At 39.0% G+C, this 25,279-nt stretch overlaps 1 protein-coding gene across 1 annotated transcript in view; it reads left to right on the top strand.

Annotated features, from left to right (window-relative positions):
- lrp1b (LDL receptor related protein 1B) overlaps nt 1–25,279 on the top strand; it is a 1,292,371-nt gene that overhangs the window by 1,197,225 nt on the left and 69,867 nt on the right. The window contains exons 70-76 of the mRNA XM_033023505.1: nt 2,471–2,600; nt 3,682–3,804; nt 4,715–4,837; nt 8,553–8,687; nt 10,813–10,947; nt 14,835–14,957; nt 24,134–24,375. Of these exons, the coding sequence (XP_032879396.1) occupies nt 2,471–2,600; nt 3,682–3,804; nt 4,715–4,837; nt 8,553–8,687; nt 10,813–10,947; nt 14,835–14,957; nt 24,134–24,375 (1,011 nt within the window). The remainder of the gene's footprint in view (nt 1–2,470; nt 2,601–3,681; nt 3,805–4,714; nt 4,838–8,552; nt 8,688–10,812; nt 10,948–14,834; nt 14,958–24,133; nt 24,376–25,279) is intronic.

Below are 25,279 nucleotides of genomic sequence, written 5' to 3'. Positions count from 1 at the left end.
AGGAACAGAAAAGTCTTCCCGAACTAACCAGGGGACTTCAGGTCCATTGCCAACGGGAGCAGGAGTTGAGTTCACAGACCATTGACACTAACTTCCCCATTCCCCTGCCACCACCGCCATCCTCAAGACATCAATTTGCCTTTGAAATGGTATCAATAGGGCAGACAGTCAGAACTTTTCTCTAAGACTGGAAATGTCCCAAACCTAGAGGGCATAGTGATGAGGTGGTAGCGAGAGATGGTGATGTGTAGGGCAAGTTTTGTTACACAGAGAGTTGTGGGGGCCTAGAGCGCATTGCCGGGGTAGTGGTAGAGATAGATATGATTATGGCATTTAAGTGGCTTTTCAATAAGCACTTAGAAGTGCAGGGAATAGAGGGATATGGATCATGTGCAGGCAGATGAGATCAATTTAACTTGGCATCATGTCGGCACAAACATTGTGGGCCAAACCACCCATTCATTCCTGTGCTGTACTGATCTATGTTCCTACCAATCTACACTATCACGTTTAGGAACGTTTGGATTTGTATACCATAGAGTCCTAGCATTTCTGGGATATGTCCTGCACTTTTAACACCTCTCAAAATGCATCACCTTACTTATCAGGATTAAGTTCCATCTTCCATTACTCGGCTGGATTTATGAGCTAATCAATAGCATACTGTAACCTAACCCTTCTCACTATCAAGAATACCATTAATTTTCATATTAACTGCTAATTTACTAATTATTTGTTCTATATTAAGATTCAAAGCATTAATAGACACATGAACCAGTAATTGTCTCACACTGATTTCTTGGTACACTACTGGTTGCAGGCTTCCAATCGGAAAAAAACAAACTATCCTCTACCATTCACCTCTGTCTGTTAATACCATGTCAAATTTTGATTCAGTTTGCCACTTGTCCTTTACCTTTTGGACCAACCTTCCAAGCCAGAGCTGATCAAAAGCCTTTCTAAAGCCCATGCAAATTATGTCAACCACACAGCTTGTTATCAGTGTTAGCTTATAACATCTGTGGTTTAGTGCAAGATGGTACAATCTTTGCTAACCTGCATCTCACATTGGGAAAGGGTTGTTCACAGTATGGTATAAGATCAAGGCAGGCAATCACTGAGAGGTAGGAACCCCACACACAGGAAATCATCAATTCCTCTCTCCCCTTTCCTCTCGCTTCCACAGCAGCCTTTTCCACAGCTGACCTGTTGCTCCAATGGACTGAGATTCTTTCAATACTGACCTCCATCTCTTTGTCCAATTGCCATCTATCCATGCAGCTCCAAATAGAAACACACAGGTAACCATTAATAATGAATTTTTCACCATATTTTCATTTGACATTTGGAAGCCACCCTTTTAGGAACGCAGTCCATTAAAATGACTGGACTCCAATGTCTAGACTCTTACTTTCAAGTTTTAGCAAGATTAATAAAATCTTACCAGGTAACTGTCAAATATATCAAGACATATTTTGAAAATACAACATGAGTATTTTAAAATAAAAACATGAACTTGTTAATTCGTACATGATTTTATATTCAATAAGATGGAAATTCAGTTGAACTAAAACTTGAGAAAAAAGTTCTTGACATGGACAGGACATTTAGGTCAGATAAGGAAATTGAGTGGTTAGGTCTGTGTGGATAAACTGTGATGATCCAGCACAAAAATAAGCCTAGCTTAAATATTTTGAGCTTTTGAACATTGTAATTAGTTGAGTGACCATTAGCAGTTAAAATAGTCCCAAAAATTCAGTGATTCTTTTTGAAAGATCCAGACTTTGAATTCTGCCAAAACTATCCAGAGATTTGATTTAGATCCCATCAACTCTGGATTGTTGCAGATAGCTAATTGGAATGATGTATCAAAACTAAATATTTAAAACATTGGGGCTGCACAATGGCGCAGTAGTAGAACTGCTTCTTTATAGTGTCAGGGACCCAAGTTCGATCCTGCCTACGGGTGTTGTCTTTACATTCCCCCTGTGACCACGCGGGTTTTCTCTGGGTGCTCTAGTTTCCTTCCACATCTCAAAGATGTATAGGTTTGTGGGTTAATTCACTTCGGTAAGATTGTAAATTGTCCCTAGTGTGTAGGATAGTGCGAATGTATGGGGTGATTGCTGGTCGGCACGGACTCGGTGGACCGAAGAGCCTGTTTCCTCACTGTATCTCTAAATATAAAGGCTAATGTTTATGCAGTCCCTGACATTTGTTATTGTGCTATGTAAACATATTCCCAATAAAAAATGATTTATGAGTATTATTATAAATAAACGTTGCACGTTAGAGATGTCGCCTGACTAAGTAAGTATAAATTTTATGTGCCCTTAATGCTGTCATTTCCGAATTTACAACAGATGATTAGCAGCATGCTTTAATAGTTTTTGACTCTTTAGTAATTAGCCATATGGCATTGGTGACAAACATTATTACATTAAACTTTGCATATGATTTATATTAACAGAAAGACTGTGTGATTAAATGTAAAGAGGATCAGTTCCAGTGTGAGCATGGGCACTGTATTCCTGTCAGGTGGCACTGTGATGGAGAGACTGATTGTCTAGATAGCAGTGATGAGGAAAGCTGTGAACAAGGTAACTGAAAAAGCTTAAATGGCATGCCGCCTATCACTTTAATGTTCAGCTTCCATTAGAATGATATGTGTCGAAGCAGAATATCTTACTATATTAGTGAGCCTTGCTTCTTGCCAGGATTTTATGATCGTGAATTGACATTTTATGCTCTGTAAATTCTATTGCCATATGGTGGATTCTAGGTTGATAATTTTATGGTCACGGCTTTGAATTTCTTCAGACCCAGATAATTTCTCATGCATATGTGAAGGAGATTAAAATCCTTATTTTTAGTGCACGGTTATTTAGTGATTTTTCCAAGTTTCAGTGAACATCTTATAAATGTTCAAAGCCTGCTGTACAATTGTAACTGCTAAGAAACCAACATAACATAATATCTGCCTTCTATATGTGAAGATATTAACACATTTATTTTTTTAAAAGGCTACCTTCACATAGCTCTGCAGTCCCTTCACTGATTATTAACAATGTGGCTCTGATGATAATGTCAACGTATCAATTAGTTATCTATCCAATGACCTGACTGGCCACTTTCTTCCCAAGTGAGGTTAGCAGGCTGACAAGAGGGGATCATTTCCTCTCATTATTCGGCTCCAGCCTGCCAACCATTTGATGCTTTCTACCATTTGCTCACAGAGAACTGACAATAAGCATGCAGTTACATCCCAAGAGCTTAGGTATAGCTCAACCAAGCTCACCTCACCCTCTGCTCACTCAATTCCTGTCCCCAAGTTTAAAAAAAATGACCTTATTTACACAAATGTTAAAGATGAGGTATAAGTATATGATACATGTTTTTCTTCAATTTTTCACAATATAATTAAAATATTATCCAAAGATTTTAAATATGTCATTATTGTTTATTGTTCTATGCAATGTCATAAGAAAACAACAAACGTTCCATTAACTACTGATTAAAAAACTGGTTGGCAATAAATGACTGCAAAGAGAGGCGAGGAAAATAATTCCATAAATGAATGTCCATCGAGTGTCGTCCTCTAATTGACATATCTGTGTTGAAATTAATGATCGTGTTATATGAATTTTTATATTAGACTGTTTAATTATTTGGGTTTTCTAGTGCAAACAACCTGCAATGTGGATGAATTTCAATGCAACAATACACTTTGTAAGCTTATATCATGGCTATGTGACGGTGAAGATGATTGTGGAGACAACTCTGATGAAAACCCAGAAATGTGTGGTATGTTGGTTATCATTTTTAAATTCAGTAAATTCAGTAAAGAGCTCGGGGACGTCTCTTTGTGGCTCGTTACGCGAACGGCAGGCACTCGGGAAGACTCGCTAATGGCAGGTAAGCACGAGAAGACTCGTGAAGATTTTTCAACACTTTGAAAAATTGTCCACGAGAGCCGATTTGGTATAGTTTCACTGCATTGGAGAGAAGGGAACTAGGGGCATTTAATCAACTAGAGACGGAGGGGGAGGGAAGATCTTGTAATCTCATAAAATTTTGATTGTTTGCTGTGTTCAATTAATCCTCCAAAGACTACCCATAAACCAAACGTGTCTACAGCTACAAACTTACCACTATGGCTAGTCCCAAAGGGACATTTCCAAAAAATACTATGAAGGCATTGAAACTCTCCATTAGACAATCTTTAAGCAGAACAAATTTGAGACTCTTAGGTAGTATTAGTTGACTGATGGCATTGGAGGAGGTGGTTTTTGGTGCAAATTGAAAACAATTCAAGAAACAGTTTTCCAAAGCAGGAAAAAACCCTCTATTTCTCTCTTGACAGATGCTGCCTGACCTTATCAACTTCCCTTATTTTCGGTTTTATTTCTGATTTATAATATAAAAATCATTAGCCATGAAGGGATGTGAACAATAACATTAACTGCCGCACAGATGGGAAATGCAACTGGGATATATCTAAAAGCTAAATCTGCCATAGGGGTAACAACTCAATCAACCATAATTAATTTGAACAGCTCAGTATTAGTGGTAAGATGTTGGGTCAGTAAGGAAAATGTTAGAGGAAGTAGGTATGACACTCACAGGTAACAGGTAATAGGTATTTTAAGAAATATTTTAGCTATGGTACAATGGATTTTGATACATTTTGCTTTTTACATTTTTTATTAAACAGTGAAATTTCAGTGTCCTCCTTCAAGATCATTCCGATGTAAAAATGGGAGAGTGTGCCTTCGACCTGAGCAGGTTTGTGATGAAATAAATAACTGCGGTGACAACTCTGATGAAGTGGACTGTGGTACGTGCCTTTATTTTACTAACAGTATACCATTAGTATTCTAACTATTACAGATTAAATTCACATATTCTAAATATTCAAGAATAAGTAGTGCCATGAGTTATAAGTCAATATTTATGACAAAATCAAGATGCAATATCATTCAGGCTAAAACAAGAATTTACACTTGTACAATGTCTTTCATGCCCACAGGGTCTCATTATTCTTCACAATTGATGAAGAATTTACCTTTCAACATAGACACTGTTCTTTGGTTGGCTCATTGGACAGGCAATTTAAATACAGGAAATCACCTCAAAATTAGGTCAATGGCCAATAGAGTTAGTTTTACAATCATTGATTGAAGGATAAATATTGATCAAGGCTGTATTTAGACCACAAATTTTATGATTAACTTTAGCTCCTGTGTATTTTGTATCTACTTAATCAGGCTGAAAGGCCATTAGCTTAATGTGAAACAGACAGCCTCTGTCAAAATACAACAGTTTCATGGGTTGGGCTTTATTTATTGGTCTTGTGTCCCTCAGGCAAGTATGGTACCATTCATCAAAGTTAGCACTTAGCAGAGGGGCCATCTGCAACAATGGGTTCAAGATCTTGGAGCATGTCCAGTTGTACTAGCATTCTAAAATTCAGTTCCATTGACTTCTCTGTGCAGTGATGCACGCTATCAAAGAGCAATATTTCCATGAGCTCAGTACTAGCATGGAAAGACAGATTGCACTTCTACTTACTCCAGTGGGGATCCTTGTATTCTAAATTAAACATGATGATGAATGGTTTAAGATAATGAAATCAGTCATACTATATTTCATCAAGAATCTTAATTCTTCAAGATTGTTTTGAAGTGTTAAGAATTATGAATATGGATATGTTTATAATAATCGGGAATTTCAGAGAACTGTTATGATTTTATTGGACAATCTCTGGAAATAGCATAGAATCCTAAGAATAATTACAGCACAGAGGAAGCCATTCAACCTATCATGTCAGTCCTCACAAAAAAGCAACCAAACTTCATCCCACCTTCCAGAATTAGATCTATAGTCTTGCAGCTCCTTGCTCTTCAAGCACCCATTCAAGTAGTTTTTGAATGTGATGAGGGTTTAATCGCCCTTTCAGGCAGTGAGCTTCATATCTTGGCTTCCATTTTGGCTGTAAACTATTTTACTCAATTCCTCTCTAATCCCCTTATTGCTTATTTGAAATCCATGCCTTTTGGCTTTTGACCATTCTTCTAAGAAAATCAGGTCCTTCCTATTTACTCCTTCATAAGTATATACACTTCATTTATATCTCCCCTCAGAGTCCACTGTTCCACAGAAAACAGTCCGACCTATCCAATTTTTCATCACAGCTACATTTCAGTCTTTACAACAACACCATAAATCTCCTCTGTACCACCTGCAGAGTAACCACATATTTCTTGTAATGTTATGACCTGAACTACATGCAGTTCTCAAGCTGCAGCCTGACTAGTATTGCACATAGTTCCAGAATGACCTCCCTCTTCCTATATTTTATGCCTCAACTGATAAAGGAGTACATTGGTATACCTTCATAACCACCAAAATGACCTGCGCTGTTAGCTTCAAAGATCTGTCGATATACACTCTGAGCTTCAAGCGTTCTTCCACGCCATAAATGTGTTTACTTTAGAAGCCTAATACGATACTAAATCACCCAGCGAATGTTAAGGAAATAAATTGCAGAGTCTTGTCACTATAAATAATTAAAAGTATTGACATATATATTGAGGGAAATGTACCTCTTCGAGTGCAGAGCCGGTTGTCAGAGGCAACCAATCATAATTATGTGAGACCTGACTAAAAGAATAGCATTAGCCCTTGGTGTGTGGATGCATTTATTGTGTTTAACACTATTGTTCTACTGTGGCTTGCGAATAAAACTGCTAAATCCTACATTACTCAATGCTGCATCATTTACACAGCAGTCCCTGACCGTGGATAATGCCGGTTGATATAATTATTATGACTTTGTAAAGGCAATTTGAGATGGAGCATGTGACATATGCTGGTCGCCTGTATTGACTGAATTAATGTAGTACTGCTGACCTGCTGCCCTATTTAATTTTGTATTAAAGGAATTGAAATACATTAGTATTGGTATTACAAGCTCCTGTGGAAATAGAACAGTAAAATGTGGCTTGTATTATGAATGCATAAGAGTGTAAACTGAAATAATTCTATTTTACAGGTATGATTTGTGTGCAAAACACCCACATTTTGCTGTAGGATATCTTTAGCTCAATTTGCATGCATGTTTGTCCTGATTTCAAACTAGCGGGGTCCAATATTTAGATGTTACAGCTGTGGGGAGAAAGCAGGATAATGCGGTTGAGAGAGAAAGATAGATCGAATGGCAGAGACTTGATGTGCCGAATGGCCTAATTCTACTCCTATAACTTGTGAACACTGATATTAAAAAAAAAAAGTGCTAGATTCCTTGTATATGCATAGCGATGGCTTAATAACTGGTGAAAACCACATTTGACAAATTAATCACCAATGCTTTAACTGTCCCATGGCCCCTAAGCAAAGGTGTTTGTTTTTATTTATTTTATTAAGAATCTCTTTTCAGTAAATTAAGAAATTTCAGGGTCATAGAATTAGTCATACATAGAATCATAGAATCATAGAAAGTAGGTGCGAGAGTAGACCACCAGGTCCGTCGAGCCCGCACCACCATTCACTCATGGCTGAACACTAAACAGACACACTTACCCACAAACAGTAGACACAAGACACAGAACACAAGACACTACCCTCCCCTTTATACCGCTATCACCCCTCTCCACCCCAAGAACCGCGTGATCTCCTGGGGGAGGCAAAAAACCGGATAAAAACCCAGGTCCAATTCGGGAAAAAAATCCGGGAAATTCCTCTCCGACCCCAATCCAGGCGATCGACACTTGTCCAGGAGATCACTCAGGTCTTACTATACTAACCATACCTAGGTCCATATCCCTGCCCTCTCCCCGTAGCCCCTTATCCCCTTGGCAGCTAAAAAAACATCTATTTTTGACTTTTGACATGATGGAATCATACCCTTTGACCCAACGTTCATGCCAACCAAGATGTCCCATTTAAACTCGTTCCATTTGCCCACATTTGGTCCACATTCTTGTAACGTTTTCCTGCCTATCTAAATGCCATTAAAATACCTACCTCAACTACCCCTTCTTGCAGTTTGTTCCATGTACCCTGTAAGTGAAACGGTTGATTCGGAACTGATTTCCCAGATTTTCTGGGAGCTTGACAGACTTTCTTCTTTGAACATGATCGAGTCATCTGTGCATTCCTCCTCGCTTACAATGCCACCCACTTTTTACAAGAATGAAACGTCCCCAGACAAGCAATCTATAATTTCCATCTCCCATCCAGCAAACTAGTATTGGAAATAGAAACAAGCAGCAGGAGCTCACCCGAGTTATTAGGCTGGGTGCAGAGCATAGTTTTATTGTTGCCTTGGTCTTCCAGCTTTCTGATTCCAATGACTTGCTGCCTCCACAACTTTGCACAAACCCATACATATTTCCATGCCATAAATTCCACCATAAACATTATCACTGGCTGTGGCCATAATTAGATATATTCACAGTTTACCAAATTAAACTATGCATTTGCTACTTTGGTGAAAATTACAGTTTGTTTGGTTGCCTTCACATCATGCTTGCACTCGACTTAATTCACAGAGAAACAAATTCAGCGGCCATGTGGGAAGGATGAGTTTACATGCAGCAATGGGAGGTGCATCCCTTTAGAGCTACAATGCGACATGTTCAATGATTGTGCTGATGGTGGGTTCGATGAACAAGACTGTACCAGAAGTAAGCCTTGAATAAAGTACTTTTAGTAGTCGTTACATTGTCGTTACATTGTTTTAATATATAAATATTAAATGTAGGAGATTTATAATGCTGGTGATCACTACAAACATCGTCCCATCTTTCATTGTGTAGCTTTATGAATGAACTTTGTTAAAATCTCAAATTATTTTTTCATTAATTGTGTCAAAACTGCTTTGCTTGTGTAAAGTGTAAATAAGTTAAGTGTCTTTAAAAAAAAAAAATACTACTGCTGAACTCTGTATGAAACATAAATGTATTTGTGTTACCTGAGCCATGCCTGTTATCTTAGCGCATTCATGTTGCAAACATGAAAAATATTTCATCATATGCGGAATGGGCAGGTACTTAAACGTGTTATGATTGCAAACATAATGCAAAAACTCAAAACCCACATTTATTTCAGTATTCAGTTAACCAAGAACAATATTTTCTTCAATCTAGATTACTGTGATATTCCTTGGTTTTAAGAGGCATTCCTTGGTTTTAATTTGCGGAGTACCAAGATTGTATTGTATTTATATTGTAAAAGTTACAGAACCATTATTCAGGTTAAGTGAACTGATCAAATGAAAAAAATAGCTCACGTCACTTTAACAGTATGAGTTCGATTTTTTTTAACTTGAATTGATGCAAATAGAATGCAGTATTGAGGGAAGAGTGGGCATTGTTCCATTGAGTAATATTTCATTTTGCAGTTTTAGTTATATGCATACTTAAAAAAATCTCCTGTAAGGTCTAATACTGAAAACGAAAAGAAAGCAGTGGCACATTGATTAAGAGCAAAAATATTACTGAATTCACAGTATTTCCAATCATCTTCTATTAATTAAGAGAGTAAATTGGCATACATTTCAATAGCTGTTTCCAAAACATATTATCATTATCAATAGCTGTTTCCAAACCATTACATCAGTTCCTTTTAATAGGAGTCATTTTCTTCAAGTCTTCTTTCATTTAAACTAAATAGGTTAACTGTATAGGTGTAATACATAGGCATTATGCCAAAGACATAACTTCTACTGCTGCTCAGCCCTGACGGGTCATCTCTCCCCACAGTATTCAAAAGATTAACTTGTTTTATAGGGAAATGGCCACAGGGTCACCTGCATTCTCTGTCTACTCCTTTTCTTCACGGTCACCCACCTGCCCTCTTCCTGTACATTAGGCATGACCACCTCTCTATGATTAATTTCTATGAATTCTCCTGGAAGATCCTGAGGTCACCCAGCTGCAGCTCCAGTTCCCTAATACAGTCTGGAAGTGGACACAATTTCCACAGATAGTCCTCAAGAACACCAGTAGTTTTCCTGACTTCCCACATCCTGCAGGAGGTGCACTGCACCATTTTACCTGTCATCACTACTGCACTTAAACCAAGAGGGAAACAAAGCTAGTCTGAGTTAACGACAGAGCATGCTGGAAAAAAAAATTGGCAGATCAGGCAGCATCTGTGGAAAAAGAGAGTTAATGCTTTAAGTCAAAATGTAGACGCAAACTGTGCTTTTGGTGACAGTATTCGAACATTTTGCGAAATAGTCATTCATGAATCCTGATTCCTCCAACACATTCCGAAGCATGTTATAAAAACAAAAATGTAAACCTTGGCTAAGGCAGGAATCTCTTGACAAAATTAACCTACCAAGTGTTTTCAAACACTCAAGGCCACAATTTGATTGGTACATAACATCTCAATTTGTATCTGCCATGATTCCAGAGTAGTTGAAAAATGTTATAATCACATTCTATGAGCCACAAGGTATCTGTCCTCATTATTACTTTCAAAATTCAGATTTGAAAGGTCAAATATTTTTTTCAAATAGTTCTTTCCATAAATCTTTGTAATTAACTTCGCTGCCACCTAAATAGATTGCAAGTCTTTTCCCTAATGCTACTTACTCGTTTGTAAGACTTCCCTCTCCCATTACTCTTTCCGTGTATATCCAATGCTTGTTATACATAAACTTGTCAATTCGTTACGCAGGTGCTGACTGGTTTTGTATGTGTTTCTCCTCCTCCTTTTATTTAGTTTTGTGATTTATGGTTCTTTGTTGTATATTAAAAATATGTGATGAATATTCAAAAAATTCTACATTCTTTCCCCCAGATTATAATGAATTTAATTGTGATGAAGAAATGAATCCTTGTGGGAATGATGCTTATTGCAATCGGACAAAATTCTCACTTTTCTGTGAATGTCGGCTTGGTTTTCAAAGAAACAAAGCCTCAAAGCAGTGTGAAGGTAGTTATTTAGTACTTTTCAACATGGGTTATTCCTCAGAAAAGATTCATAATTCATCTCTCATATATTTATATGTATGTGTGAAGTCATGCACTGAGCACCAGAAATGTTGTTGCTTCAATTTCTGATTTCTGATAATTAATGGAAGATTTAAAAGACATCCTTTTTGCAAAGTTTCTTATTTTATTAGTTTTGATTTATTACATTGAATGAAAGATGCAGCATGGAAACAGGTCCTTCAACCCACGAAGCTCATGCCGACCATTAATCACCCATTCATTCCAGTTCTATGTTATCCCACTTTCGGATCCACTTCCCACACACAAAGGGCAATTTACTTATCACTTATGCATTCCTTTGGGATATGGATGTAAACCAAAGTACCCAGACATGGTCACAGAGAGAACGTACAAGCTCCACAGAGATAGCATCCGTAGTCAGGATCGAACCTGGGTCTGGGCGCTGTGAGGCAGCAGCTGTAGTAGCTGCATGGAGAATCTATCCTAATATGTTACTAAGTATACGGTGTCAGTGTGGGTTATGGCTATGATCTTTTTCTTTCTGGATACTGGCCTTTGAATACCAATCTCATCATTTTGGATAGCTAGAAAATCCATTGTAAATTCAATTCATGTGGCCGTCACTGTAATTGCAATTCTATGAAACATAACTTGCTAAAATCTTAAATCAGATTAAAAGCCTTCACAAATTGGTCTCCAAATATAAAGATATCTCCAGTTTAAAATTTATTCTACAGTTATAGCAGTTTGTTGTACCTCTCCAAATATAATTTCCATGACAATTGGTACTGAGCAGAGATAAATTTCTCGGCAGCTATTTCCCATGGTTGATGTTTAGTCATGGTACTGTAATAATGCATGCTTTATGACAAAAATGCTCTCGCCTATATGTTGATTGAAGTCTTGAAGTGAGTTGTGACTGAAGTAAGTCACTGGAGACACTGAAGTTGTAGGTATGAAGGTCTTTATTCACACGACTAACAGACATTCACTTGGAGAACCAGTACAATGTCTCCAACAGTGTTTTTGATATCCTCTTAAGAACAAAGATAACAGCAGATGATTCAATAGGATTTCAATAGCTACAATGACATGGTTTACTTCAATGCTTCGAGTCTGACATTGGTTCCATTAAATTACATATTTGCAATGTGAGCACACTGTGACTGACAAGACACCTCTGAATGTTCAAACACTTTTGCTGGGACATAGTAACTCGCATGAATGTTCTTAAAGATTTCTGAGCACAGAGAACACAGACACCTTTAGACACAGGAGCAGAATTAGGCCATTCAGCCCTTCGAGTCTGCTCTGCCATTTGATCATGGCTATTTTCCCTCTCAATACCATTCTTCTGCCTTCGCCCCATAACCTGTGATGCCCTTACTATTCAAGGACCTATCAATCTCTGCTTTAAAAATACCCAATGAACTGGCCTCCACAATAAATTGCAACCCAGCAATATGAAGATTTCTCTAACTTCGTTACCCCTGCATTCCCGCTCTCACTCTCCCTCCCCCACTCAAGTAATTGTACTAGCTTCAAAGCCGTCTTTCACTTAAGCCACTGCAAACAATGGCCTGTTCCTTTCATCATCAATACTTTTTCACATATCTTTCATTCATTTTTTTTAGTTTAGTTCAGATACAGCGTGGAAACAGGCCCTTTGGCCCATCGAGCCACACCGATCAGCGATCACCGCACATTAACACTATCCTACACAAACTCCAATTAATCTACAGACCTGTACATTTTTGGAGTGTGGGAGGAAACCGAAGATCACAGAGATAACCCACGCAGTCTCAGGGAGAATGTACAGACTCCGTACAGACAGCACCTGTAGTCAGGATCTCTCTATGTAAGGTAAAATATATACGTGGCAGTTGAATTAGGCCATTCGGCCCATCAGGTCTACTCTGCCATTCAATCATGGCTGATCTATCTCTCCCGCTTAACCCCATTCTCCTGCCTTCTCCCCATAACCTCTGATAAATGTACTAATCAAGAATCTATCGATCTAAAATATCCACTGGCTTGGCCTCCACAGCCTTCTGTGGCCAAGAACTCTACAGATTCACCACCCTCTGACTATATCACCATCTATTTCTCTCGTTTCCCTTTCCCCTCGGTCTAAAGAAGGATCTCGACCCAAAGCGTCACCTATTCCTTTTCTCCAGAGATGCTGTCTGATCTACTGAGTTACTCCAGCTTTTTATGTCTATCTTCAGTTTAAACCAACATCTGCAGTTCCTTCCTACACACTCCTATCCATTGTCGTATGTTTGGCTGATGCATATGGCTGATGCATACGAGAATGTCTCATTGTCATGTTAGTTTACAAACCAGATCTCGAGTGCCCTGCCTCCTACAGTGGTTTAGTAGCCAGTGCTCTCTTGATGATACTGTTTGTTTAAAAACTAATGACTGCTTGCGATCAGAACAGCTTTTTTCTTTAGTTTAGTTTAGAGATACAGCGCGGAAACAGGCCCCTCGACTCATTGTGTCCACGCTGACCATTGATCACTTGTACACTAGTTCCATGTTATCCCAGTTTTGCATCCTACACACAGGGGCAATTTACAGAACCTAATTAACCTAAAAACTTGTCGTCTTCTGAATGTGGGAGGAAACCAGAGCACCTGGAGAAAACCCACGCAGTCACTGTGAGAACATACAAATTCCACACAGACAACACCCATAGTCATGATCAAACCCAGGTCTCCGTAGTTGTGAGTCAACAGCTGTGTGGCACTATGCCGACCCAAGTATTACTGTGTAGCACATAATTCTCTTAACTCCCAAGTAACCTCTGGTTGGAAAGCGTAACATAGACTGAATAGGAAATTCAGATCTTGGTGAAAACCGGCATCCTCTTGACCAATTTCCTATACAGTAAGAGTGAAATTTGATTTCATGTGTATATAATTTGATTTTATATGTTAAAAATTCAGACTTGGTTGGACTTTCAAGGTTTGGTTCTTTATAGTCAATCAAAATAAATGTTGTAATCTGAGTTTAATGCATGTAACTACTGTGTTGTATGTTGAGTGTATACAGCTGAGGTGAATTAATTCTACCTTCATCTCTTTTCCCATGTCAGTTTAAAGGTAAGTATCTTGGCAAAGCTCCAAAATAACAAGGACAATGTTACCATTGCAAGAAGTTAGAGTCTGAAATACTTTGTTACTGATCGCAGTAAAAGCAAATTTATTGTATTGCTCACAATGGAGCTGTATAATTATCAGATAAGAAATAACTTGCAGGGATATTATGGGAGATATTAAGTTGTATGAAAACAAGGAAGTAGAAATAGAATGATATAGACACAAAATGCTGGAGTAATTAAGCGGGTCAGGCAGTTTCTCTGGAGAAAAGGAATAGGTGATGTTTTGGGTGCCAGTCTGAAGAAGGGTCTCACATCACCTATTCCTTTTCTCCAGAGATACTGCCTGATCTGCTGAGTTACTCCAGCATTTTGTGTCTATCTTTGGTGTACACCAACATCTGCAGCTACACAATGTAATTATATACTTGCTTGGCTCGAAGACAGTGTGGAACCAACAGGCCAAATAGACTCCTTCTGTATCAAAATACATGTAATAAGGAGAATGTGGGAGTGCCTGGTTTAATATTATTCAGTGAGAACAATTATCAGCGGATCACTCAATGGGATCCTCCCCAAGGGAGGATGTCATTGAGTGATTATTTGATAATTAGTGCCCATCAGTGATTCTCCAATAATTACTTGCAAGAATTCTAAATGTTCCCAGCAATATCCAATAGGCCTTTGCAAAATAATTGATTTTGCTTTTTCACTGTGGGAAAAATTGTCTTTGGATATGTAACAACACTTGCATTTTTTTTCAGACATTAATGAGTGCCTTCAATTTGGAACTTGCTCACATTATTGCAATAACACTAAAGGGTCATACGTGTGTGCATGTGGAAAAAACTACAAACCTTCTTACAACCACAGCTGTAAGACAGAAGGTAATGGTGCACAAAATATTGCATGCGAGAATCAAGTATATGAATGGTATTTTTATAATGGTGAATTAACTGAATTTGAATTACGTTTAATTTCATGTCGCCTGTTAAATTATTGACACAATAAAAATATGTATTTTTGTGTGTTAATTTTTGTGTGTTAATGCCAAGGAGGAATAGTGAAAGGAATCTCCTAATGTGACATTGCATCACACTTTTGCTTGCAATTGTTACTAGGATGCGCTGTGTGATGTCACAATTCAAACACTGCGGGTGCTGAAAGTCTGAAAGAACAACAGAAAAGCTGAAAACACTCAACAGTTCTGGAAGCATCAATGGATAGAAACGCAGAATTTCACTGAGATACCTCCTCTGTCTTATCTATTCCTCCTCATCTGTGCAACTTAAAGCTAATGTTTTCTCAATCTCTGATTTCTGACCAAAGGTCTTCAACAAGATAGTTCAACATTATTTCTCTTTCCATGGGTTCTGCCTGCAGCTATTTCCAGCATTTTCTGTATTTATTTATGATAAAAAGCATTTAAGCTTGCAAATTGAGGTAGGGTCAGATAGGTTGAGGTAGTTTGCAAGCATTCTATTATGGATGTTTTAATTAGGATGAAAAGGTACATGAGAAATCGAGAGTTTCATTTGGCACATATTATGAACAGGCAGCAGAGTTTTTATCCCTGCAGATTCAAGAAGGATCAAAGATGCAAGGCTGACCAGGTGAGTATTAGAATACTTCAGTCTGAAGGTAGCAAAACCAGGGATTAGATATTCAGTTGCAGATGGGCTGAACAGATGCAAAGAAGAATGATGTTACATGGGGTGCAGCCAGATGGAAAAGTTATAGATACTGTATGGAAGCCAAGCTTAGGGTTAGTTACAATATCAAAGTTCTGAACAATCATCTTAAATAATATTTTGTCCCTCAGGTTCCTAATAAATCTTTCCGCCTCACCTTAAACCTATGTCCTCAGGTTCTTGATTCACCTCTTCTGGGTAAAAATATCTGTGCATTTACACTATCTATTCATCTCATGATTTTATACACCTCTATAAAATCACCCTTGACCCTCCTGCACACCATGGGCTAAATTCTTAGCCTGCCCAACCTCTCCTGATAGTTTAGGCCCTCAAGTCCTGGCAACAACTGTAAATAGCTTGTTCTAAAGCTTCCCCCCAGTCTAGTTTCAGTCAACAATCACTGAGTCAAGCACTTGCCCAACTAATCTTTATTTTGACAAAACACAATTACAGTTCCACTACTGTATCTAACCACCACAGGTTCGATCCTCGTATCTGCCTGATCAAGCCCTCCTAGCCTCGCTCAAGCAGAGACACTCCAGAAGATCACGCAGTCCCAAGCGCTCTCCCTGAAGATCGATACAGGACCTCATGGGAGCGGACTTTTATGTCCCCGAACATCGAGGGGCTGAACCACATGGGGGTGGTCTTTTTACAGTCCAATAACAGATATCAATTAACCCAGTACATGATAGACATTTCCTCAACCCAAAAACACAGTGACTAATACATTGTATTCAAATGGTGCTTCTCAAAGGAAATGAACATCGCAACATGTGCCTGATATTCAAGAAAACCAGACAAGGCTCAATACTTAATCCAATCAACATCTAGCTTGCAACATTATTTACAATGTGTATGTCTGGGTTGCATTCATCCAATCCATTCTATGCATTTTGCATCTAATTGTCATATTCTGCAGATGTTCCATTCTCTTCCTGCAGCTCTAATCTAGGCTCTGGACAAACTGGCACGATTCTGCAGCTTGTCCCATTTCTACAGAAGGCACATTTAAATTGACCAAATGGCCTAGCAGCCCAGAATTTACTCAATTTTTGTGATCCGGCCTCTCCGATTTGGCCAGAATTAACACAACCTCTTAAATCTTCTCTGCACCCCTTCCAGCTTAACAACATCCTTTCTGTAACCAATTACTGACCAAAAACTGAACACAATACTCCAAAGATAGGCACAAAAAGCTGGAGTAACTCAGCGGGCCAAGCAGCATTTCTGGAGAGAAGGAATGGATGATGTTTCAGAATGTGGCCTCACGAATATCTTGTACAACTGTAGCCCAGAGTAGGGGAATCAAAAACTGGAGGGCATAGATTTCAGGTGAGAGGAGAGGGATTTAATAGGAATTTGAGTGGCAACTATTTCACACAAAGGGTGGTGGGTATATGGAACAAGCTGCCAGAGGAGATAGTTGAGGCAGGTACTATCACAATATTTAAATAATATTCAGACAGGTACATGGATAGGAAAGGTTTAGAAGGATATGGATCAATGCAGGCAGGTGGGACTAGTGGAGATGGGGCATGTTGGTCGGCGTGGGCATGTTACATGTCTCTCTGATGCTATGACATCAATGAATATGCACGTCACCGTACACTTTTTCACTTTATGAGCAATCTTCAACCTCCCAGCTTGCCTTCAGCGCATTTTAAAAATAATACACATCTATGTGTTTGACTGCTGTCTTGTGTGATCTTTGTGAAATTTTCAATCTTGTGAACTTCCTGATGAGGTTGGGGGAAACCGGTCCATTAAAATCCTCTGACAGGGATCTTGAAAGGGAAAACAAGGACACTGATAAAGATTAGTAGAGTGGGATTAATTGCAAAACTTGATGAACAAGCCAGCATGGTTCAAACATCTGTCTTTTGTGCTTTATGATTCTAGATTCTACTTCTAAACTCACAGGGGAATAGCAATTACCCATTTTATATCCAAAGTTGATAGGAAACACCAAGAGTCACGTCATTAATATTCATGAATTACTTTTTACCCTGTGCTTTGTCAAAAGTGGAAGAAATGATTGAGGGTTAACATTATTCACTCAGCTAGAACTATCCTTTGATAATAATACAAAATAGCAAATCAAAGTGAAAAATCAGATGACAATGAAGAGAGAAAATGAACAGTTGCCACGTTCACATTCTTATTACAACAGCTCATTAATTGTGGAAACTGCAGAGACTGAAGCACAAAATAGGCAAATTATCATCTCTGGAGAGGAATGGGTGACGTTTCGAGTTGAGAAAAGAAGGGTAGTGCATGTCGGCACAAACGATGTCGGAAAGAAGGGGATGAATATTCTGCAGCGTGACTTTAGAGAGCTCGGAAAAATGCTGAAAAGCAGGACCTCCAGGGTTGTTATCTCCGGTTTGCTTCCAGTTCCTCGTGCTGGCGAGAGCAGGAACAGGGAGATACGGGACCTGAACGTGTGGCTGAGGAACTGGTGCACGGGGCAGGGATTTAGATTCTTAGATCACTGGGATCTGTTTTGGGGTAAGGGGGAACTGTACAAAAGGGACGGATTGCATCTTAACAGGTGTGGGACCAGCATTCTGGCAGGCAGGTTTGCCACTGCTACACGGGTGGTTTTAAACTGAATAAGGGGGGTGGGGTGTCAAATGGGCTAGTGGAGGATGGAGTTAAAGGGAAAGGGTTTCTTAAATGTGTGAGCGTAGAGACAGAGGGGTGTAAAATGAGGGTAGAAGCAATAGGTAGCAAGGTGAAAAGTAAAAGTGGCAGGCCGGAAAATCCAGGGCAAAAATCAAAAAGGGCCACTTTTCAACAAAATTGTATAAGGGGTAAGAGTGTTGTAAAAACAAGCCTGAAGGCTTTGTGTCTCAAGGAGCATTCGTAATAAGGTGGATGAGTTGAATGTGCAGATAGCTATTAATGACTATGATATAGTTGGGATCACGGAGACATGGCTCCAGGGTGACCAAGTCTGGGAGCTGAACATCCAGGGATATTCAATATTCAGGAGGGATAGAGAGAAAGGAAAAGGAGGTGGGGTAGCGTTGCTGATTAGAGAGGAGATTAACGCAATGGAAAGGAAGGACATTAGTTTGCAGGATGTGGAATCGGTATGGGTAGAGCTGCGAAACACAAAGGGGCAGAAAACGCTGGTGGGTGTTGTGTACAGGCCACCTAACAGTAGTAGTGAAGTTGGAGTTGGAGATGGTATCAAACAGGAAATTAGAAATGCGTGCGACAAAGGCAAAACCGTTATAATGGGTGACTTCAATCTACATATAGATTGGGTGAATCAAATTGGCAGAGGTGCTGAGGAAGTGGATTTTTTGGAATGTATGCGGGATAGTTATCTAAATCAACATGTAGAGGAACCAACGAGAGAGCAGCCTATTTTAGACTGGGTATTGAGTAATGAGGAAGGGTTAGTTAGCAGTCTTGTTGTACGTGCCCCCTTGGGCAAGAGTGACCATAATATGGTTGAGTTCTTCATTAGGATGGAGAGTGACATTGTTAATTCAGAAACAATGGTTCTGAACTTAAAGAAAGGTAACTTTGAGGGTATGAGACGTGAATTGGCCAAGATTGACTGGCAATTAATTCTAAAAGGGTTGACGGTGGATATGCAATGGAAGACATTTAAAGACTGCATGGATGAACTACAAAAATTGTTCATCCCAGTTTGGCAAAAGAATAAATCAGGGAAGGTAGTGCATCCGTGGATAACAAGGGAAATCAGGGATAGTATCAAAGCGAAGGATGATGCGTACAAATTAGCCAGAAAAAGCAGCATACCGGAGGACTGGGAGAAATTCAGAGACCAGCAGAGGAGGACAAAGGGCTTAATTAGGAAAGGAAAAATAGATTATGAAAGAAAACTGGCAGGGAACATAAAAACTGACTGCAAAAGTTTTTATAGATATGTGAAAAGAAAGAGATTAGTTAAAACAAATGTAGGTCCCTTGCAGTCAGAAACAGGTGAGTTGATCATGGGGAACAAGGATATGGCGGACCAATTGAATAACTACTTTGGTTCCGTCTTCACTAAGGAAGACATAAATAATCTGCCGGAAATAGCAGGGGACCGCGGGTCAAAGGAGTTGAAGGAATTGAGTGAAATCCAGGTTAGCCGGGAAGTGGTGTTGGGTAAATTAAATGGATTAAAGGCCGATAAATCCCCAGGGCCAGATAGGCTGCATCCCAGAGTACTTAAGGAAGTAGCTCCAGAAATAGTGGATGCATTAGTAATAATCTTTCAAAACTCTTTAGATTCTGGAGTAGTTCCTGAGGATTGGCGGGTAGCAAACGTAACCCCACTTTTTAAGAAGGGAGGGAGAGAGAAAACGGGGAATTACAGACCAGTTAGTCTAACATCGGTAGTGGGGAAACTGCTAGAGTCAGTTATTAAAGATGGGATAGCAGCACATTTGGAAAGTGGTGAAATCATTGGACAAAGTCAGCATGGATTTACAAAAGGTAAATCATGTCTGACGAATCTTATAGAATTTTTCGAGGATGTAACTAGTAGCGTGGATAGGGGAGAACCAGTGGATGTGGTGTATCTGGACTTCCAGAAGGCTTTCGACAAGGTCCCACATAAGAGATTAGTATACAAACTTAAAGCACACGGCATTGGGGGTTCAGTATTGATGTGGATAGAGAACTGGCTGGCAAACAGGAAGCAAAGAGTAGGAGTAAACGGGTCCTTTTCACAATGGCAGGCAGTGACTACTGGGGTCCCAGCAAGGCTCAGTGCTGGGACCCCAGCTATTTACAATATATATTAATGATCTGGATGAGGGAATTGAAGGCAATATCTCCAAGTTTGCGGATGACACTAAGCTGGGGGGCAGTGTTAGCTGTGAGGAGGATGCTAGGAGACTGCAAGGTGACTTGGATAGGCTGGGTGAGTGGGCAAATGTTTGGCAGATGCAGTATAATGTGGATAAATGTGAGGTTATCCATTTTGGTGGCAAAAACAGGAAAGCAGACTATTATCTAAATGGTGGCCGACTAGGAAAAGGGGAGATGCAGCGAGACCTGGGTGTCATGGTACACCAGTCATTGAAAGTGGGCATGCAGGTGCAGCAGGCAGTGAAGAAAGCGAATGGTATGTTAGCTTTCATAGCAAAAGGATTTGAGTATAGGAGCAGGGAGGTTCTACTGCAGTTGTACAGGGTCTTGGTGAGACCACACCTGGAGTATTGCGTACAGTTTTGGTCTCCAAATCTGAGGAAGGACATTATTGCCATAGAGGGAGTGCAGAGAAGGTTCACCAGACTGATTCCTGGGATGTCAGGACTGTCTTATGAAGAAAGACTGGATAGACTTGGTTTATACTCTCTAGAATTTAGGAGATTGAGAGGGGATCTTATAGAAACTTACAAATTTTTTAAGGGGTTGGACAGGCTAGATGCAGGAAGATTGCTCCCGATGTTGGGGAAGTCCAGGACAAGGGGTCACAGCTTAAGGATAAGGGGGAAATCCTTTAAAACCGAGATGAGAAGAACTTTTTTCACACAGAGAGTGGTGAATCTCTGGAACTCCCTGCCACAGAGGGTAGTCGAGGCCAGTTCATTGGCTATATTTAAGAGGGAGTTAGATGTGGCCCTTGTGGCTAAGGGGATCAGAGGGTATGGAGAGAAGGCAGGTACGGGATACTGAGTTGGATGATCAGCCATGATCATATTGAATGGCGGTGCAGGCTCGAAGGGCCGAATGGCCTACTCCTGCACCTAATTTCTATGTTTCTATGTTTCTATGTTTCTAAGGGTCTTGATCCAAAATGTGACCCATTCCTTTTCTTCAGAAATGCTGCCTGTCCAGCATTTTGTTTCTATCTTTGGTGTAAACCAGCATCTGCAGTTCCTTCCAAATTATCAAGCTTTGTTCAAGGACTTAGTTTTTCCCGACCAACATAATTTCAGGATAGTACATAAATAGATGAAAAGTCTGTGGTTTATTATTTCAAAAATCATACTCCAAATTTGACTTTGTTTGCATATATCATGCAATGGTCATGGTGCTACAGAGATTCAGCATTCCACTCCCATTTTTCAACTATAAATCAAGAACTTTGGCCCAGTTTTATCAGTGATCACACAAGGGCTACCTGTTACTGAGTTTGAAGTTGTACTCACAGATCGGTGCTCTTCTTGAGACAAATTTTACCTTTCACATTACCAGTTGTTACAAGGTGTCAGTTCCACAAATTCTTGCTCTTCAGAAATTGTGATGTCATTAAGTTGTCTGAACAACAAGTTAAATTTAAGAAATTTTACAGATCTATGTCAAAAATCAGATTGTTTTTTTCATTTTAAACAAACTACGAAACTATTCCTAACCCGAAACATCACCGATCCGTGTTCTTTGGAACTGCTGCCTAAAGTTAGTTTTGAGATGCAAGCATGGAAACAGGCCCTTTGGCCCACCAAGTCTGCGGTGACCGACACCCACCTTGTACACTAGTTCAATTCCACACACCAGGGACAATTTTACAAAAGATAAGTCACCTACAAATCTGCACATCTTTGGAATGTGGGAGCAAACCGGAGCACCTAGAGAAAACCCATGCAGTTACAGGGAGAACGTACAAACTCCGTACAGACAGCACCCGTGGTCAGGATCGAACCTGGGTCTTTGACGCTGCAAGGCAGCAGCTCTACTACTGTAACACTCTGCCACTCTCAATGAACTGCTAAATTATTCAAGCACTTTGTGATTTAAAAAAATAATAATCAAATGTACAAAATGATTAAATAAGAAACAGAAGCAGCATAAAAACAGTAATATGTTTTATGAAGCAGAATACAAGGAAAGTGCAATTTTTGGACTTGATGTTAAAGCAAAAAATTACCTATCACTTAAAGAACAGTGCATAACCTGCATGAGGAATCATAATAATGTCAATGTTAACAAAACATTGTTTAAAACATTAAGTATGGGAGCCGAACATCCAAATGTACAATGCCAAACTGAAAATCTTTTTGATAGAGAAAGCAGATTGGAAACTATACTGGACAGAAAGTGAGGCAGCTCTAAAATGTTGTCTCATTTACTCATGTCCTGGATAGATAAGGAACAATCATGGCTTTTAAGCGGCAACACTTGTAGATTCTAGAGTTGAGAAAATTTGGGATTGAGTTGATTGAGTGAAAGATACAGCATGGAAACAGGCCTTTCGGTCCACCAAGTCCATGCCGACCATCGATGTTATTGCAATTTTGCATCCACTCCCTACAGACTAGAGGCAATTTACAGAGGCCAATTAACCTACAAACCCGCATGTCTTTAGGCATGTGGAAGGAAACTTCTGGAGAAAACCCATACGGTCACAGGGAGAACATGTGTACTCCACTTGAATATAGCATTACAATAGGTGTCGTGACAATAGAAAATTGTCAGTGTGCAAAAGAAATTCTAGAGCTCCCAAAGAAGTTAAGAACAAGTCTCAAGACTTTCACCCAGTTTACCACAGGGACTTGTGGAATTACACTTAGCAAAAAAATAGATCTTTGGAGTTAATCAGAAAGGCCACAATCTCCATGTGCAATTAGAAAGAAAAAAAACAGATTTTTTTGGATGTATACCTGAGGTGTAACTTAATCAATAAAATTCACTAAAAGTATCTCTGACAATAATGAAGTAACACCTGAAATTGAATGTGCAATTTTATTTGTTCTATTTTGAAACAAATATATGTTATCAGAAGGAATGCAAAACAGCACCAGGAGCTTAATTTTGGAGTCAAAAGTGAATGCTGGGAGAACACAGAGCCATCATGGTAATTTATTTGGATAGGTGACGTTTTGACACCTGAAAGGCTACTTATCCATGTTCTCCAGAGATGCTGCCTGACTTGCAGACTCTAGCACTTTGTCCCCTTTTTTTTGCAAACCATCTTCTGCAGTTCCTCATGTCTACATCGAACTGGAAATGTACTTGTTTTAAAGATGTATTGGTGATTTGCTTTAGATTTATTAGATTGTTATGAGTTTAGAAAGGTTCAGACAGGTGACACAAGTGAAATTAATTAAATTCATGAACAAGGGGCAATTATGAAGGAAAAATAAAAATGCTATTTGTTTTAATTAAAATAACAATACACAATTGATAGATCTGCAAACCCCCCAAAAAAGATGGTGCAGCACAAATTAAGACAGAGGTCAAAAAAGGACTAGACAAGTTCCTGTCAGCATGTAAGATTCAGATTTATTAGATCCATAATTGTTGGAGCTGTTAAGGAAATCCTATGGAATGCCTGATAATGGATGAGATGAGCCAATGGTCCACACATGCATGAAAATTGAGCTAGTAATTCATAAATAGTTCAGACGTAGAGCTGTAAGATAATGTAACCTTTTGTTCTTGTAATCTTCGCACAGGTTCAGAACATCAAGTGCTCTACATTGCGACCAGAAATGAAATTCGCAGTATATATCCATTTGACACAAACTCAGCCTATGAACAAGTATTTGAAGGAGATGAAACTGTCAAAATTAGTATGATGGATGTGTACATTAAAGGCAAAAAGATCTTCTGGACCAATGGGCACACGGGCAGAATCTCCTTTATAGACATTTCAGACAAAAGGAAAAGACAGATGAGTGATGCCACAGACCTTAATGTAATTTCAAGAAATAATTAATTGAATGCATTAAATCATCCAGAATATGTTTGTAAAAGCATGTGAATTAATAATCTCATTTACTGTTGGTTTGTTTCATTCGGATTTTTCCCCATCAGTCATTGTTTTTATCTTTTATAGCATCCAGAGTTAGCAGTTTTCTTTTTCTCATTTTTCACTTTGTTTATGCGCATTATTAATTACATCATTGCATTTCATGCAAAGTTATGATGTAATTCTGGGAGTTAACCCATTAGAAAGAATAAAATGGATTTTATATCACGTATATATATATATTTGAGTCCACGTCTGTGTTACCTCAAGTAGCAACAAATATTGCTACACCAACGTCAGGGCTTAATGCCAGTGTTGTGGTTGATGCTTTGTAAAATTCTCTGGATATCCCCCCCCAAGGTTCAAGGACATGCCGCTGAAGAGTTTTTTTTTAATTTTAACATTTTTATTGACTCTTTGGTTGTCACTCAATAACTATCCTGCAATCGTGATTTTACTTATAAAGTCAGTGCGTTCTTGGCAACAAATTATTTATGTGTAGCAGTGTACTGAATAACAAAACTCTACTGTGATATATTTATCAAGTAGATAAGTGAACAGGAATGTTTTAGAGTCACTCATTCTGCTTAGTTCTCTGGATGGATTGAAATATCAAGGTCCTACTTAACATTTAATTATTTTCTAAGCAATTCCATTTCACCCCTTCCATCACCTCATAGAAACATAGAAACATAGAGGTAAGTTTTTCTCAGCAAAGCTCCTTCTGCCTTTTTTTTGGTTGCAATATTTACCCTTTCTCTCTCCCTGCCATGGTTGGCCTAGCAAGCTGCCAGGAAGCTTGAATGAGTCACTTAAGAAGTCTATCCATAATTCCCAAAGAAAGATGCAG

This window comes from Amblyraja radiata, chromosome 7 (assembly GCF_010909765.2).
Source record: "Amblyraja radiata isolate CabotCenter1 chromosome 7, sAmbRad1.1.pri, whole genome shotgun sequence".
Taxonomy (NCBI): domain Eukaryota; kingdom Metazoa; phylum Chordata; class Chondrichthyes; order Rajiformes; family Rajidae; genus Amblyraja; species Amblyraja radiata.
This window is presented reverse-complemented; position numbering and strand designations above follow the sequence as displayed.